The following is a 12,186-nucleotide window of genomic DNA, read 5'->3' on the forward strand; positions in this document are numbered from 1 at the left end:
CATACACAGTTCATATGCTTAGAGTGTAAACCTCAATAATGATCAAAAACAAGCTGAATGTTTTAAATAATATGGCCACCTCATGCCAATTGTTTTAAGGCACCAGAGCAGGTTTAATCAAATAGGTTTAATACTTTAATTGGTTGGCATGTGTTCATCAGAGGTTGGTCCAAAGTAATACATTTTTTTAGATGAGCCTGAAATGTGGAAAAAGCCTTCATGTTACTTATGATTAGCCTTGATTTCTTTTTCTTTGCAAGACTTTTTAAAAACATTTTATGATGGACTCAAAGACCCTGACCTTTTCTGAGGCAAACAAGGCCTGTAGTCAATTAGATGTTTATCTGAGTTATTTTGTGACCTTTTTTGTGAGTTTTTGTGGGCTGGTCACTTTTGAGAAGATTCACTAAATTTTGTAGTATTTAGTAGCACTCTACAAGCTTGCTTTAAGATTCAGTCCATAAAATTTTTATTAGACCTGCAATAATACACTATATAATTTCTTCTAATACTCACTGTTACTCATTTTCTGTCAAACATAATTGTGTCATACATTTTTTTTTTACAGAATATTTCCTTTAAGACAAAATCCCAATGGTTTAGAATGATCTTATACTTCAACTAATATAAATATCTACAAATCACGCAAAAACTGTCCTTGTCCTTGGCATTAAGTGAAAAAGTTCATTAGTCCTCAATTGATTATATTTGTTTTAAAAACCCATACTATTCAAAGGATCATCAGAAAACGGCAAGATGACATTCATGGCTCTTGCATGATCTGCCTATGGTCATGTTTCGATTAACTGACATGACAATTGCTATTATAAATTATGATATCTATGCATTCGTTCACACCCATTTTATTCCTTAAAAGCTGCTTTGCTAACATTTTGCTTGTCATTATCACACAATGTTTCTCATTCAGGCCTTACAGGAGACAACCTAATAAGCATTGGGGGTCTGGTTTAAAACAAGAGTTTTTTTTATTTCATACTGATTGAAAATTTTGCAATTAACAAGGTAGAGATTATAGAAACAAAGTCCATTAACATCAGCAAGTCCAGGAGGTAGGACAGGAGTTAGGTTTCTTGATGGATTAGTAATTATAATTTGGCACTTTTACTGCTGTGGCATGTGTTCGAATCCCAGTAAGGATATTACCTGCAACACTGGGGGTTTTATATGCAAGCCTGTGCACCTGGATAAATGGGTTAGATTTTAATAGGAAGTGCGTTTATCGTAAAATGCTCATTCCAGCCATACCCTAATCCATCACCACTTTACAGAACTTGTGTACTAAAGGTCCTTGTATATCTATTCATTTTGCTATAGAAATTCCAAATTAGACTTCTGTTCAATTAGATTAGTATTAAATAACACTTGTCTACAAAAAATAAATATCTCTATTTTGTGTTAACTTAGGTAGTCTTTGTCATATATAACATTAATGCAAATTCAAAGCTTTAAAACAAGTAATTGTGACAACATACCAAAATTGAACAAATGTGTTTAGAACTGTGGCCTCGCACCTACAGGGTTGAGGGTTTGATTCCTGCCTGTGGTCAGTGTACGTGCAGTGTGCATGTTATTTTCATGCTTGGTGGTTTGTTCTGGGAAAGTAGTCCAAATACTAATTGGCATTTCTAAATTCCCCATAGTGTGTGTGTGTGTGTGTGTGTGTGTGTGTGTGTGTGTGTGTGTGTGTGTGTGTGTGTGTGTGTGTGTGTGTGTGTGTGTGCGGGTTGGCACCCTGCCCAGCTGGTACAGAGATTTGGTGAGAATGAGTTTATATCTTGTATGCCTAAGAGTAGTGAGAATGTTTTGTCACAGAGAACAGCAAGCATGAAAATTTTTCTTACTTGTTACTGTCCTGTAAATTTTACAAATTTTGGTCCAAAAATTGTCATGTGTGTCATATGTGGCTGTATGTGCTGCTAACTGCCAATTTAATTGTCAGGTGGAATCTTGTCCTTTTTAAACAACTTTATAATTTTTGTTCCAAATGGCACACAGCCATAATGTTATGCTGCAATATTTTTGAGATATTGATATTTTTTAAATATTTTTTAGCTTAAAGTATATTGGTATTATTGACTAACACATTAATAACCCTTTATACATAAAAAGACTCACCCCAGCACTTAAGTTTAATCAGAGTTAACCTGAAGAGTAATTTCTGAGTACAGTAGGTGACAAGAGTCCAGATTAGCCCTTTATAATGCAGATTATACTGCTTTCAGGACCTAAACATAGAGTATGAATTAGCAGTGTATATCTCTTTGCCATATGAAATATACAAAAGAGAGATCCTGACCAAGTACAGGTTGAGTAAGCACAGTCTTGCTGTAAAGAAAGGGCGACACAGAGCTGCTGTACTGACTTGTCCACTGTGAAAAAAAAAATAGATACATAAGGCATATATACACTGGACAAAACCTCCTACAAAATATTACATTTCTGCAAATAATTAGAAATATTATCTTAGCCAATGGACACACTGTAGCCTTCACTGCAATGTATAGTAATGTAAAAAATCAAAAAGTCTCGAGACACCCTAAATTTAAAAAAAGCCACCCATTTTTTTATATTTTGCTTCCAACGAGCATTTTAATGTATTCTTAAATAATAATTCTCCGGGCCTCCTGATGGACTTTTAGGCTCTTATTTTTGGCAGGTTTTTGGCTTTTATTTTCAGTCCAGTCCCAGTACCTGACCAGATTTGAGGAATGTTTTTTTTTTGGCACACTTCACAATGCACAGTAAGCTATGAATCATTATTAAAATGAACCAATGAGAAACAGGCGCAGCTGATGACGGATAATTAGGCCAGTGATTAGTATACTGCTGATGATGAATGCTGAGTGGTTGGAATAGACCAGAGAGGAAATGAGGTTGCTGTAACACAAACAACCAATTTTTTTTTTTTATCATATCTTTAGGCACTTTGCAGCCTGTCACAGTAAGACATTTATTCACATTTATTTAATTTAATCTCATAACTTAATTAAAATTAATATGCAGACATAAGGGGTGGCCCAAGACTTTTCCACAGCATTCTATGTGTCACAATTTGAGGCAACACCTCTCGTGCAAATGCTGTAAATATACACTATGCACACGTGCAAAATCCTTAATCAGGCAGAATGGTTGATACTTTTTTTTTAAGGTTGGGTGGGGGAAAAAAACAATAATATCAAAGTGCTTGGTTTTTGTATTTATTTAAGTAAAAATATAACATGGCTTATTTTAAATATTTTAAGGAAATCTGACTCTATGTTATTTGTGCACTTTGAATTTCTCTTTTGCACATAACCCACCCCCACCTCTAACCCACCAACCGATTACATCCCCCCACCTATACTCAATATGATCAGATAGATATCTGTCAGTTTTTTGTTTTCATGTTTTTGTTTATTTTGTTTGTAATATTTATACATAAATGCAAATATATGCACATTTTTTTTGAAACTTTAAGGTTAATCTTTCAGCATGTTTGCTTTGGTAAAAAAAAAAGTGATTTATAACATTCATGGCAACAAAGCACTGCGGAACTAAACTGACAGTGTCTCAGTGGTCAAAACTGTGGGTTACTAATCGGAAGGTTGTGACATCAAATGCATGTATTCCATTATGCAGATACATGATGCAGAAGTTATACTTATGTGCCTATGTGAACATGCTTCTTATATATATTAATGATGGAGATATTATTTGGTCAAAATATGCTACTAAAAATGTAAATATTGTTTTACAAACACAGTTGTTAATAAGTGAGCCATTTTCATCCTTTTCTGCTCACCTTAGTTGTAAACCTTCTCACCATCACAACGGTCTGTGCAGTATATACAGCAAAATTTTTGTTAATGCTGGTTTAGAGTTGATGCAATCAGATAATGAAGGAAATATAAATGCAATTGGCCTATTCATAGTACTACAGTAGACAATGCACTTTGTTAATGTAGTACACATTAGATTATAACAATTCACACACTGTAAATTAATTATGCTTAATATATAAACAAATCATCTTTTTGTTGACATTTGCTAGCATTCCCAAGCAGCAGTGACATGAAACAAGTTAGACTAAATGATAGAAAGTTATTTAGATATCTACTTAATGTGTTTTTTTAAACCTAATAATAATATAATGTCATTACAAATTTTATATATATATTTGGTGGATTGACACCCTGTCCATGATGTACCGCGCCTTAGGCCCTAAGACTCGGATGGGCTCCAGGCCCCAGCGACTTTGTACTGAGGATAAAGCAGTATAAACGATGAGTGAGCAAGTGAGTGAGTGAGTAATTTAGAAAATGTGTTTGATATATGTTTCTTTTTATAATTTATGCGAAATTAAATGTTCAAATTACCAAACAATTTATTAAAAATGGGTTTCAGCAAAAAAAAAATTGCTTCCTTAGAATTATTTCTTTTATTTAAATGGATTCAATAAACTAAGGATTGCATTCTAAGTTATGTATTAAGATATCACTTAATTATTAAGAATATTTTAATAAAGTGTAAAGCAAAAATTTTCCTAATCCCGCACTATGTTAAACTGAACCATTTTCCATTAAAGCTAAAAAAAAAAAAACAATGATTCTTTCTCAGCAAAGTCTTATATTATGTGCAGTTGAATGTATAACTGGTTTCATCCTGTCGTTTACACTGGACTGATTTTTTTTTGCCATTTTTCTGCCTGCATTCCTCCTTGTCTGCCTCACTGTCATTTCCTCACAATAGTGATTAATGAATTTAATGCTCAATTCTTTATTATCATAATTTTTTATAATTTTTTTTTATTAATAATATTTTTTTTAACATCCTTAGTTTAAACTCAATTAAAGGCTCCTAAAATAGATTTCATAATTCAGACAGGGTTTGATGTCCATTAATCTGCGAGCTGATCAAACAGCGCCAAATAAGAAAAAGGGACATCTAGCGGGCAAATTAGGAGCTGCAACAAACCGTCATTAAAAGTAAAAAAAAAAAAAACACAGTTTTTACATAAGCCGATCACATTAATGCATAAACGTATTATTTTATTACCGATATTTTTCATTTATGGTAATGACCATTTTAGCTTTTAGTATTTAAATATTGCATCAATAAATAGACGATGTATTACTTCAATTTTAAACATACAAAAATTGTTAATTGATTTTTGCCTGGTTATGCATAATGTCCACAATAAAGGACTGTCAATTTAAGGTTGTGTGTGCGATTTTTTTTTTTTTTGTAGTAGTATTATATATTATAAATTCCCTCTAGGATGTTTCCCGTGATTTCTGTTGCTCTCTAGACTATTTGTCATTTTTAATTGGCCATGTCTCCGTGCATATCTTAATAATTTGTTTTAACACAAATCCAGTTGATTTTTACCATCCTCAAAATAACTTATTAACTAGTAATTATTTTACCTCTGCAATCAATGCAATTTTATTATTTTTATTATCCTATTCATACACATCCATCTATAGAAAATTATAGATTTTCTACATGTTCACTGACTGGCAAACGTAACGTCATAAAGACTATTTTAATTAAATTGTTAGGGTTTAATGAAAGTATGGCACCTGTTCTCTAATAAAAAGGTTGTATTACATTTACTGCCTCTGGAGTTGTCTTGAAGGGTCACAATAGAGCTGCTTTTTATTATGGTATAACGTCTAGTTGTAGTAACATGACTAAATGGGATTCATTGATATTGATGTAAACATATAGTATTTTGTATAGCATGAATAGTTAAAGTTTAACAAAAAAAATAAGTTAAATAGAAATATTTAAATAATGTTCAATCAAAGTTAGCTGTTCATGTTAAATGAACACGAATATTTCAAGTTGGTTTAAATTCATCCAATGTTGTTAAGATAATGTGGTGTAATCATGTGGAACCACTTTACACTATTGAATTATGTTCAATCAAAAAGTGCTATTTTTTTGAGTGTACAAGTGTTTTTACATGTTTTATGATGTTTCAATTTCTATTTAGAAAGCAGATTATTAGAAGATTATATTGTATTCTATTTTAATTATTTGACAATTTAACAATTTACTTCCACCAGCAATCCTCTTGTTTTAAAAATGGGTCACTGCAGGAAAAAAAGACTGTTTCCTTCAAAACAGTGATTTTAAATTAAGTTACTTTTTTCTCTATTTTGTTTACCACAGACATTTAAGATAATTAAATTTTTCACTTTTGATTTGTTACTTTTCTTGTAATTGAATGTAATCAAGCATTTCACTGCACATCATATTATAAATGGTTGTTTCTGTAACAAATAAAATGTAAATGAAAATTTATTGTATACTATTATGACAACTAGTGGCATATGAATTTTTTTCTGAGATTCTTTTGCCCTGCTCTATAACACATATGTTAAAAAATAATATTATTAACCAAATGTAATAAATAAAACATTAATATAGCACCCAATTGTCTGGTCTTTTAATATTTTATATTATATTTCTCTGTTAAAATAGTAATCAACTAATTCCAAAAATCCACAAATGAATCAAAATACATGTGATTACCATAGTGAATACACATTTCTGATTTGTTTTATAAAACATAATAATAATAATAAGAATAAGAATAGATACCATAATATAATCCTAAGCAGTGTTGAAACCTAAGAATAAGAATATGACAAAAAGAAATCCAGTAAGATTAAATCACAAATAACCGTGAGAATTTGTCAACATTAAACAATAATTTTAATACCGGTATACAGAAATGTCAAATTTGGTTCATCCTTATGCTGTTTGATTCTGATCCCCATTTCAGTTATCACACAGAGCGTTCCTGAAATACTTTCTTCCTACATCAGCATTGCGATGAGGAAACTATTTGTAGCAGACCTAATATGCACCTGGATATATATTAAAAATATAAATTACATTAGGCCTACCGTCTTTTAAGTTCTTTAGTAAATGACAGTGATTGTTTGCCGCAAACCTTCACAAGAAAGCAAACAGCCTCTCGTACTGATTAATGCAATTCCATGCCTTACAAACTGAGCAAATAATTTGGCAGCCTGTAATCAAGAAAATAGCAATAAAGGTTTGATGGAAGAAACAAAGTCTATTTCATGTCGTAATGTACAATGCAGTCATATAATGAGTCATGCAATAAATCGTAACCTAACATGCTTTTTAATATTTCAGACATGCATTCAGTACCTGAGCCAGTGAAGTTACCAAGAAATTTAAAAGCTTCAAACCACAGTACATTGGCTGATAATGTACACTGTTGTAAATGTAAATTGAAAAAACTCTATCCTGCATCATTAAAAAAGATGCACAAGCAAAATAAAATATGAAAATACAAAAATGGTGATGTCAAAAACTAAATGAAATACACTTAACGTTACAGGGCTCTATAGTTACAGCGCAAAAAAATAGCAGTAATTATTTGCAGTCACATTCTTACAAGTCCTCACTAAGCTGTACCATCATGCCCCACACAACAAACACACATCTGAGCTAGCATATGTAGTATAGCTGTTGGTTTCCCTTTTTTGGTATAAATCATTTATTATGCACAGAAGATTATAATTAAAAAAAAGCAAAAAAAAAAAAAAGTCAAACTGAATGCATAATATCTTTAGCTCTCATTAGAATACTAAGAATACTGGTCAGCCTATGGCTAGTATCACAGTGTTCGTTACATAATTTGCTAAATTATGTTTAGCAAACCCAGCAAAGGGCTCTTTTCTCTCGTGTCATCATTTACTTTGAACGTCAAAAACACATTACCAGAGCTTGTAAAAAAAAAAAAAATGTCCTTGCCGAAAAAGCTGATCTTTCAATGCTGGTGCTTTGAATAGGTTTAGGCACTGGAATCCTCTTTGAGGCGCTGACTCCGAGCCTTATACACTTCAATCAGGAGGTCTTTGACATACTGGATCTCTCTCTCTACAGATTCAGCTTTGTCTCGCAGCTCCCTGTTTCTCCCTTCCAACCCATGAAGCTCTTCCTCCAAGCAGTCCTGCTCCGCCCTTTTCCGCTGTCGATACCTGGAGTTAATATGTTCAGATCAGAACAGTATTATTGACCTACAGTTGTCTAAGAGGACAGCGAGTATATAAAATTTGCTAAATGAGATCTTAAAGGATAGACAATATCACAACAGTACAAAAAAAGAACTTTCGTCACTAAGCAAAAATATTTAACCTCACTTGGCAAAGAATGTTTTTGAATAGTTACCCATTGTCACAATGATACAATGTCTGGGATGGAATCTATTGCACATACACTTGTATTTAAAGTACAACATCCAATCCATTAGCTGAAATCTTTCTATATTTCACTTGATAACATAAGTCTTATTGATGGGGTAAAGAGCACTGCCACAATACCTGTAAGCAGCGGTCTTGTTCTGGTCTCTTTTCTTCTGCTTCCGCTCTCCATGGCTCCGTTCAAGGCAACTTACTTTGACCTCCGGTTTAAACACACACAGGTTTTCTCTTAGCCTTTGAACTGGTTTCTGTGCTGGGAACTCCAAAGAAGATCCAACACTGTCTCCAGACAGACAGTCAAAGCTTTGATCTACAAGGCATTCATGGCTTGAGTAACCACCATTCAAAGGCTCGACAGCCCCAGACCGGACTGACTGATCTACCTCATTCATAAAGCCATGATATGGTTCTAAATTTGCAGTAATCTGACTAAAGTAACACTCAGCTACTTCTGGATGTTTAAATGCAGGACTACTTCCATTTTCATTACAGTGCACTACTGGCATCGAAACAGCTTCATGACCATGACCGAGCATCTTCATTCCTGGAACTTGACCTTCTCTCCTGTGATGGGCATCCAGCGGTGCACCAGCATCAAAACTTTTCACCATCTCTGCTCTGTAGAAAACATCTTCAGTAAAACATCTCTTTTCTTCTTCCTTTAGCAATATGGCACATTCTCTGACCTTTTTCGTACCAATATGGTTCTTTCCAAAAATCTTGTCAACAGCACACTGGTCTAAAGCCATCTCTGCATAACCTGAATGAGTCCCTTTAAAAGTCCATGTCTCTTTCTCAAAAACCTCCACGTCTTTACAACCATTTGATGCTATCCTTTGGCTTGTGGAGTGGGTCCGAACATAACTGTAAGGAGCAGGTCTGGATGCTTTAGATCTTCCAACAGAGCTGCCACAAAACCCTCTGAGGTCAAGCTCACCTGTTGCCAGGGTAACAAGCCTGGGGTTCGATTCGGACTGGTTCACATTGTATGAACTGCAGGGTAACTGGTAATATGATGGGGCAGACATTGTTTGGTAGCTTTTATCGCTTTTTTGCCATTTCTCTGCTTTCATGGGCGTTGATTCAAATAGATAATAATCCTCAAGTTGGGCAAGTTCTTCCTTTAGGAGGGAGGTCATAACCTCCAAATCTGAGGGCACCTGGACATCATGTTCCAAGGGGGAAGGTGGAATCGACGAACCAGGAGACGATTCAGTTGATGTTGAAAGCGGGTAGGTGTCAAAATGTTCTGTCATCCAATCTGCAAATTGCAAAGTAAACATAAAATGAAAGTTAATTCTAAAATACAATTATGAAATGAAGGCAGGCAAAGAAAATCTCAAATTGAGCTCCTCTTATGAATGGCGCAACTTGCAATAGTAACTCTAATCACTTTGACTTACTATTACTAATCATACCTACGCACTAATTCTTTTTATGCAGCAGACATGCATTAATGAATTCCAGACTGTGCATACAATTAAACATAGCTAGAAATGCATTTACAAGCAAAACACAATAAAAGAAACAGCATATAAAATCAAATCATTAGCTTTACTTACGGTACGCCATTAACACATATACTGCAGTGCGGTGTCCACCGACTATCGGGTAAAATAAAAAAATCATCTCTCTGCTTACCAATGTACGTCCGTACGTCTACGTGGACTCCTCCCCTCTTTTCTGGGATTGGCTATCATTAGCCAGTGGGAAAGAGAGAATTCGGAGGTCGGCTTTGCAAATGAGGGGAATTTTGCAGAAAAGGATCTATGCTGCCACAATGTTCTCTGATTTGCTTGAAGTACTCGATTGTGTACTCAAATGTGTCAGAACTCAAGGAGTGCTTCACACAGCTCAATGACAAGAAACATTGATACCTATGAAACACAGGGTTAAAAAAAACATGAATTGTGAGTTTGTGTCAATCAAACCTTTGAATAGCATGGTTATTATATTGGATTGTTTAGTATTCATTTTAAATCCCTTCCAAAAATTGTTTTGCTTGATAATTTGCATTTACAAGCAAGCAAGTCCAGTTAGTCTAAAATGAGAATCAGAAAATAATTACTCTGGTTTAGGTAATTAATCTGCTTTATACAAAATCAGATTGAAACAAAATGTAAACCTTTTAAAAACATAGAATAGAATAGAATAGATAATGACTAAATCATCTGGATTACGTGGGATTTAGGATTCACATATGCTGGATGACTGAATGAACAAACCATTGTGCCAAAAGAGCAGAGATCAGTCACGTGGTCAGTGAGCCGCTAGTTGTCACCAGAGGCATGAAATTAATGGCATTTAACAGGACAGAGCAGATTACAGTACAGGACCAGCTACTGAGTAAAAAACATAATTACAACCTAATCACACTACTCCAGACAAGTCATCTTTATAAGGAGGAAGCTGTCTGTGATTTGAGTTTCATGATTCCCGAGAATACATCTTTGAAAAAAAGGTTACATAACTGTTGTAACTTTATAACGAGCAACAGTCCAGAGTTTAAACACAATCAATCCCAAACATGATCACAACAAAAGTTTTATGTTGAACGATGTGTGTAAAAAAAACAACAAAAAAAACAAGTAATTAAACAAGCCGTACACACACACACACACACACACACACAAACAACAACCCTGAACAATACAAAACCAACCTGACATCCAGCTTGGGCGGTTACTGTAATCACAGCTAAAAGAAATGAAACGCAAGTAGTGTACACTTACTCCATGTTGATGTGGGCTGAAATGTCCTGTCCACTCGGTAAACTCCGGCAGATGAAACTCCACTGCAAATTAACAAAGCATCGCTTCTGTCTTGTTCAAACCATTTGATGTTGAAGATGATCTAGAGAAGGAAAAAAACGTTTGTAAAACTTTTGGGCACCGGGGAGCACAACGCCTATACAAACACAGCCTTATCACACCCACTCATATCAATCCGCCTCTTTCTGAACTGTAGCCTAATAAACGTCAAGTGAGCTGCTAGAAACACTCCGTTATAACGTGTTATTAATTGATGGAGCTATTTATATCCTAGTGTCTGTCGGTTATATGAGGGCAAATTAAAGGCGAGACAAAAAAAACGAGTTCTTGCGAATGAATAAAAATTGGACTAATTTGCCTAAAAGTATACAGCTATAATTGCTGATCAAATAAAAGCAGACAGTCCGTGTAAAGGCGTGAGACAGAGAGGACTAGTTAATGAGAGGCTGTGAGGAAGGACACTGGAGCGGGAGAGTTTGGAGCGGGAGCCGGTTGCACGCGTGTTGCATCAGATCTGCTGGAGTTTTGCCTGTGTTCAAACTCTGTTGGCACTCTTGTCCATAACCTACGCTTCCGTGTTGAGAAGTTTCGCTCCTATAGTATATTGTTTGGAAAGTGAAAATCACCCTAGGAAAAAAAAATAGTAGTTTTTGTTTGGGAAATATACTTTCATTTCCCGATGTGACAATCCGTCTCAGGAAAGTGTAGCCTGAGGGGGAGGCTGTCTGAGCTCAAGGCACAGAGCATGGTGTCTAAACGCCTCAGACTCTCACAGACAGTCTGTAATATGTTTAAAACGAGCGACGGACACATGGGTAGGTATACAGGACCTCAAGTCTCTATAGTGTATAGACTGTGTGCTGTATGGTGTGGGGGGGAGAGGAGTGTAATAATACCTAATAACTTTACAAGTCCTCCCAAAATCATGCTGAAATCTGACCTGACTAAAAACATGATAGGAGCACAGGCACTCCCACTTTATTTATTTGTTTATTTAATTATTTATTTACTTGTTTAATTATTGGTTTGATTATTGATTATTTATTTATTGGTTTGTCTGACTGTTTATTATGTATGTATATAGCCATGTTTAATGATGTTTGAAAGTCCTTTATGTTTGAATGGCCTAATTTGTTCATTTGCATATATATTTATATATATATATAACA

The 12,186-nt window shown here is 34.5% G+C and overlaps 1 protein-coding gene across 2 annotated transcripts; it reads right to left on the reverse strand.

Annotated features, from left to right (window-relative positions):
• Window positions 1-7,226: 7,226 nt before the first annotated feature.
• Window positions 7,227-11,393, reverse strand: atf5b (activating transcription factor 5b). 2 transcript variants are annotated; one of them, XM_053506655.1, is made up of 5 exons: window positions 11,183-11,393; window positions 10,979-11,099; window positions 9,888-10,123; window positions 8,367-9,507; window positions 7,227-8,024 (listed from the first exon to the last, which is right to left on the reverse strand). In XM_053506655.1, exons 4-5 carry the CDS (start codon window positions 9,500-9,502, stop codon window positions 7,838-7,840), a joined length of 1,323 nt encoding a protein of 440 aa, XP_053362630.1. In that variant the 5' UTR covers window positions 9,503-9,507; window positions 9,888-10,123; window positions 10,979-11,099; window positions 11,183-11,393; the 3' UTR covers window positions 7,227-7,837. The 2 variants fall into 2 exon arrangements, with proteins under 2 accessions (XP_053362630.1, XP_053362629.1); XM_053506654.1 differs by lacking the exon at window positions 11,183-11,393 and having other exon boundaries at window positions 10,979-11,172.
• Window positions 11,394-12,186: the final 793 nt, after the last annotated feature.

Source organism: Clarias gariepinus, chromosome 11 (genome assembly GCF_024256425.1).
Source record: "Clarias gariepinus isolate MV-2021 ecotype Netherlands chromosome 11, CGAR_prim_01v2, whole genome shotgun sequence".
Lineage (NCBI taxonomy): Eukaryota > Metazoa > Chordata > Actinopteri > Siluriformes > Clariidae > Clarias > Clarias gariepinus.

What these genes read in the sequence shown, in the direction of transcription:
- atf5b (XM_053506655.1), bottom strand. Translation starts at nt 9,502, where the DNA reads ATGACAGAACATTTTGACACCTACCCGCTTTCAACATCAACTGAATCG. An exon ending in AACAAGACCGCTGCTTACAG is followed by an intron (nt 8,025 to 8,366) that starts GTATTGTGGCAG and finishes TATTAACTCCAG; the next exon opens with GTATCGACAGCGGAAAAGGG.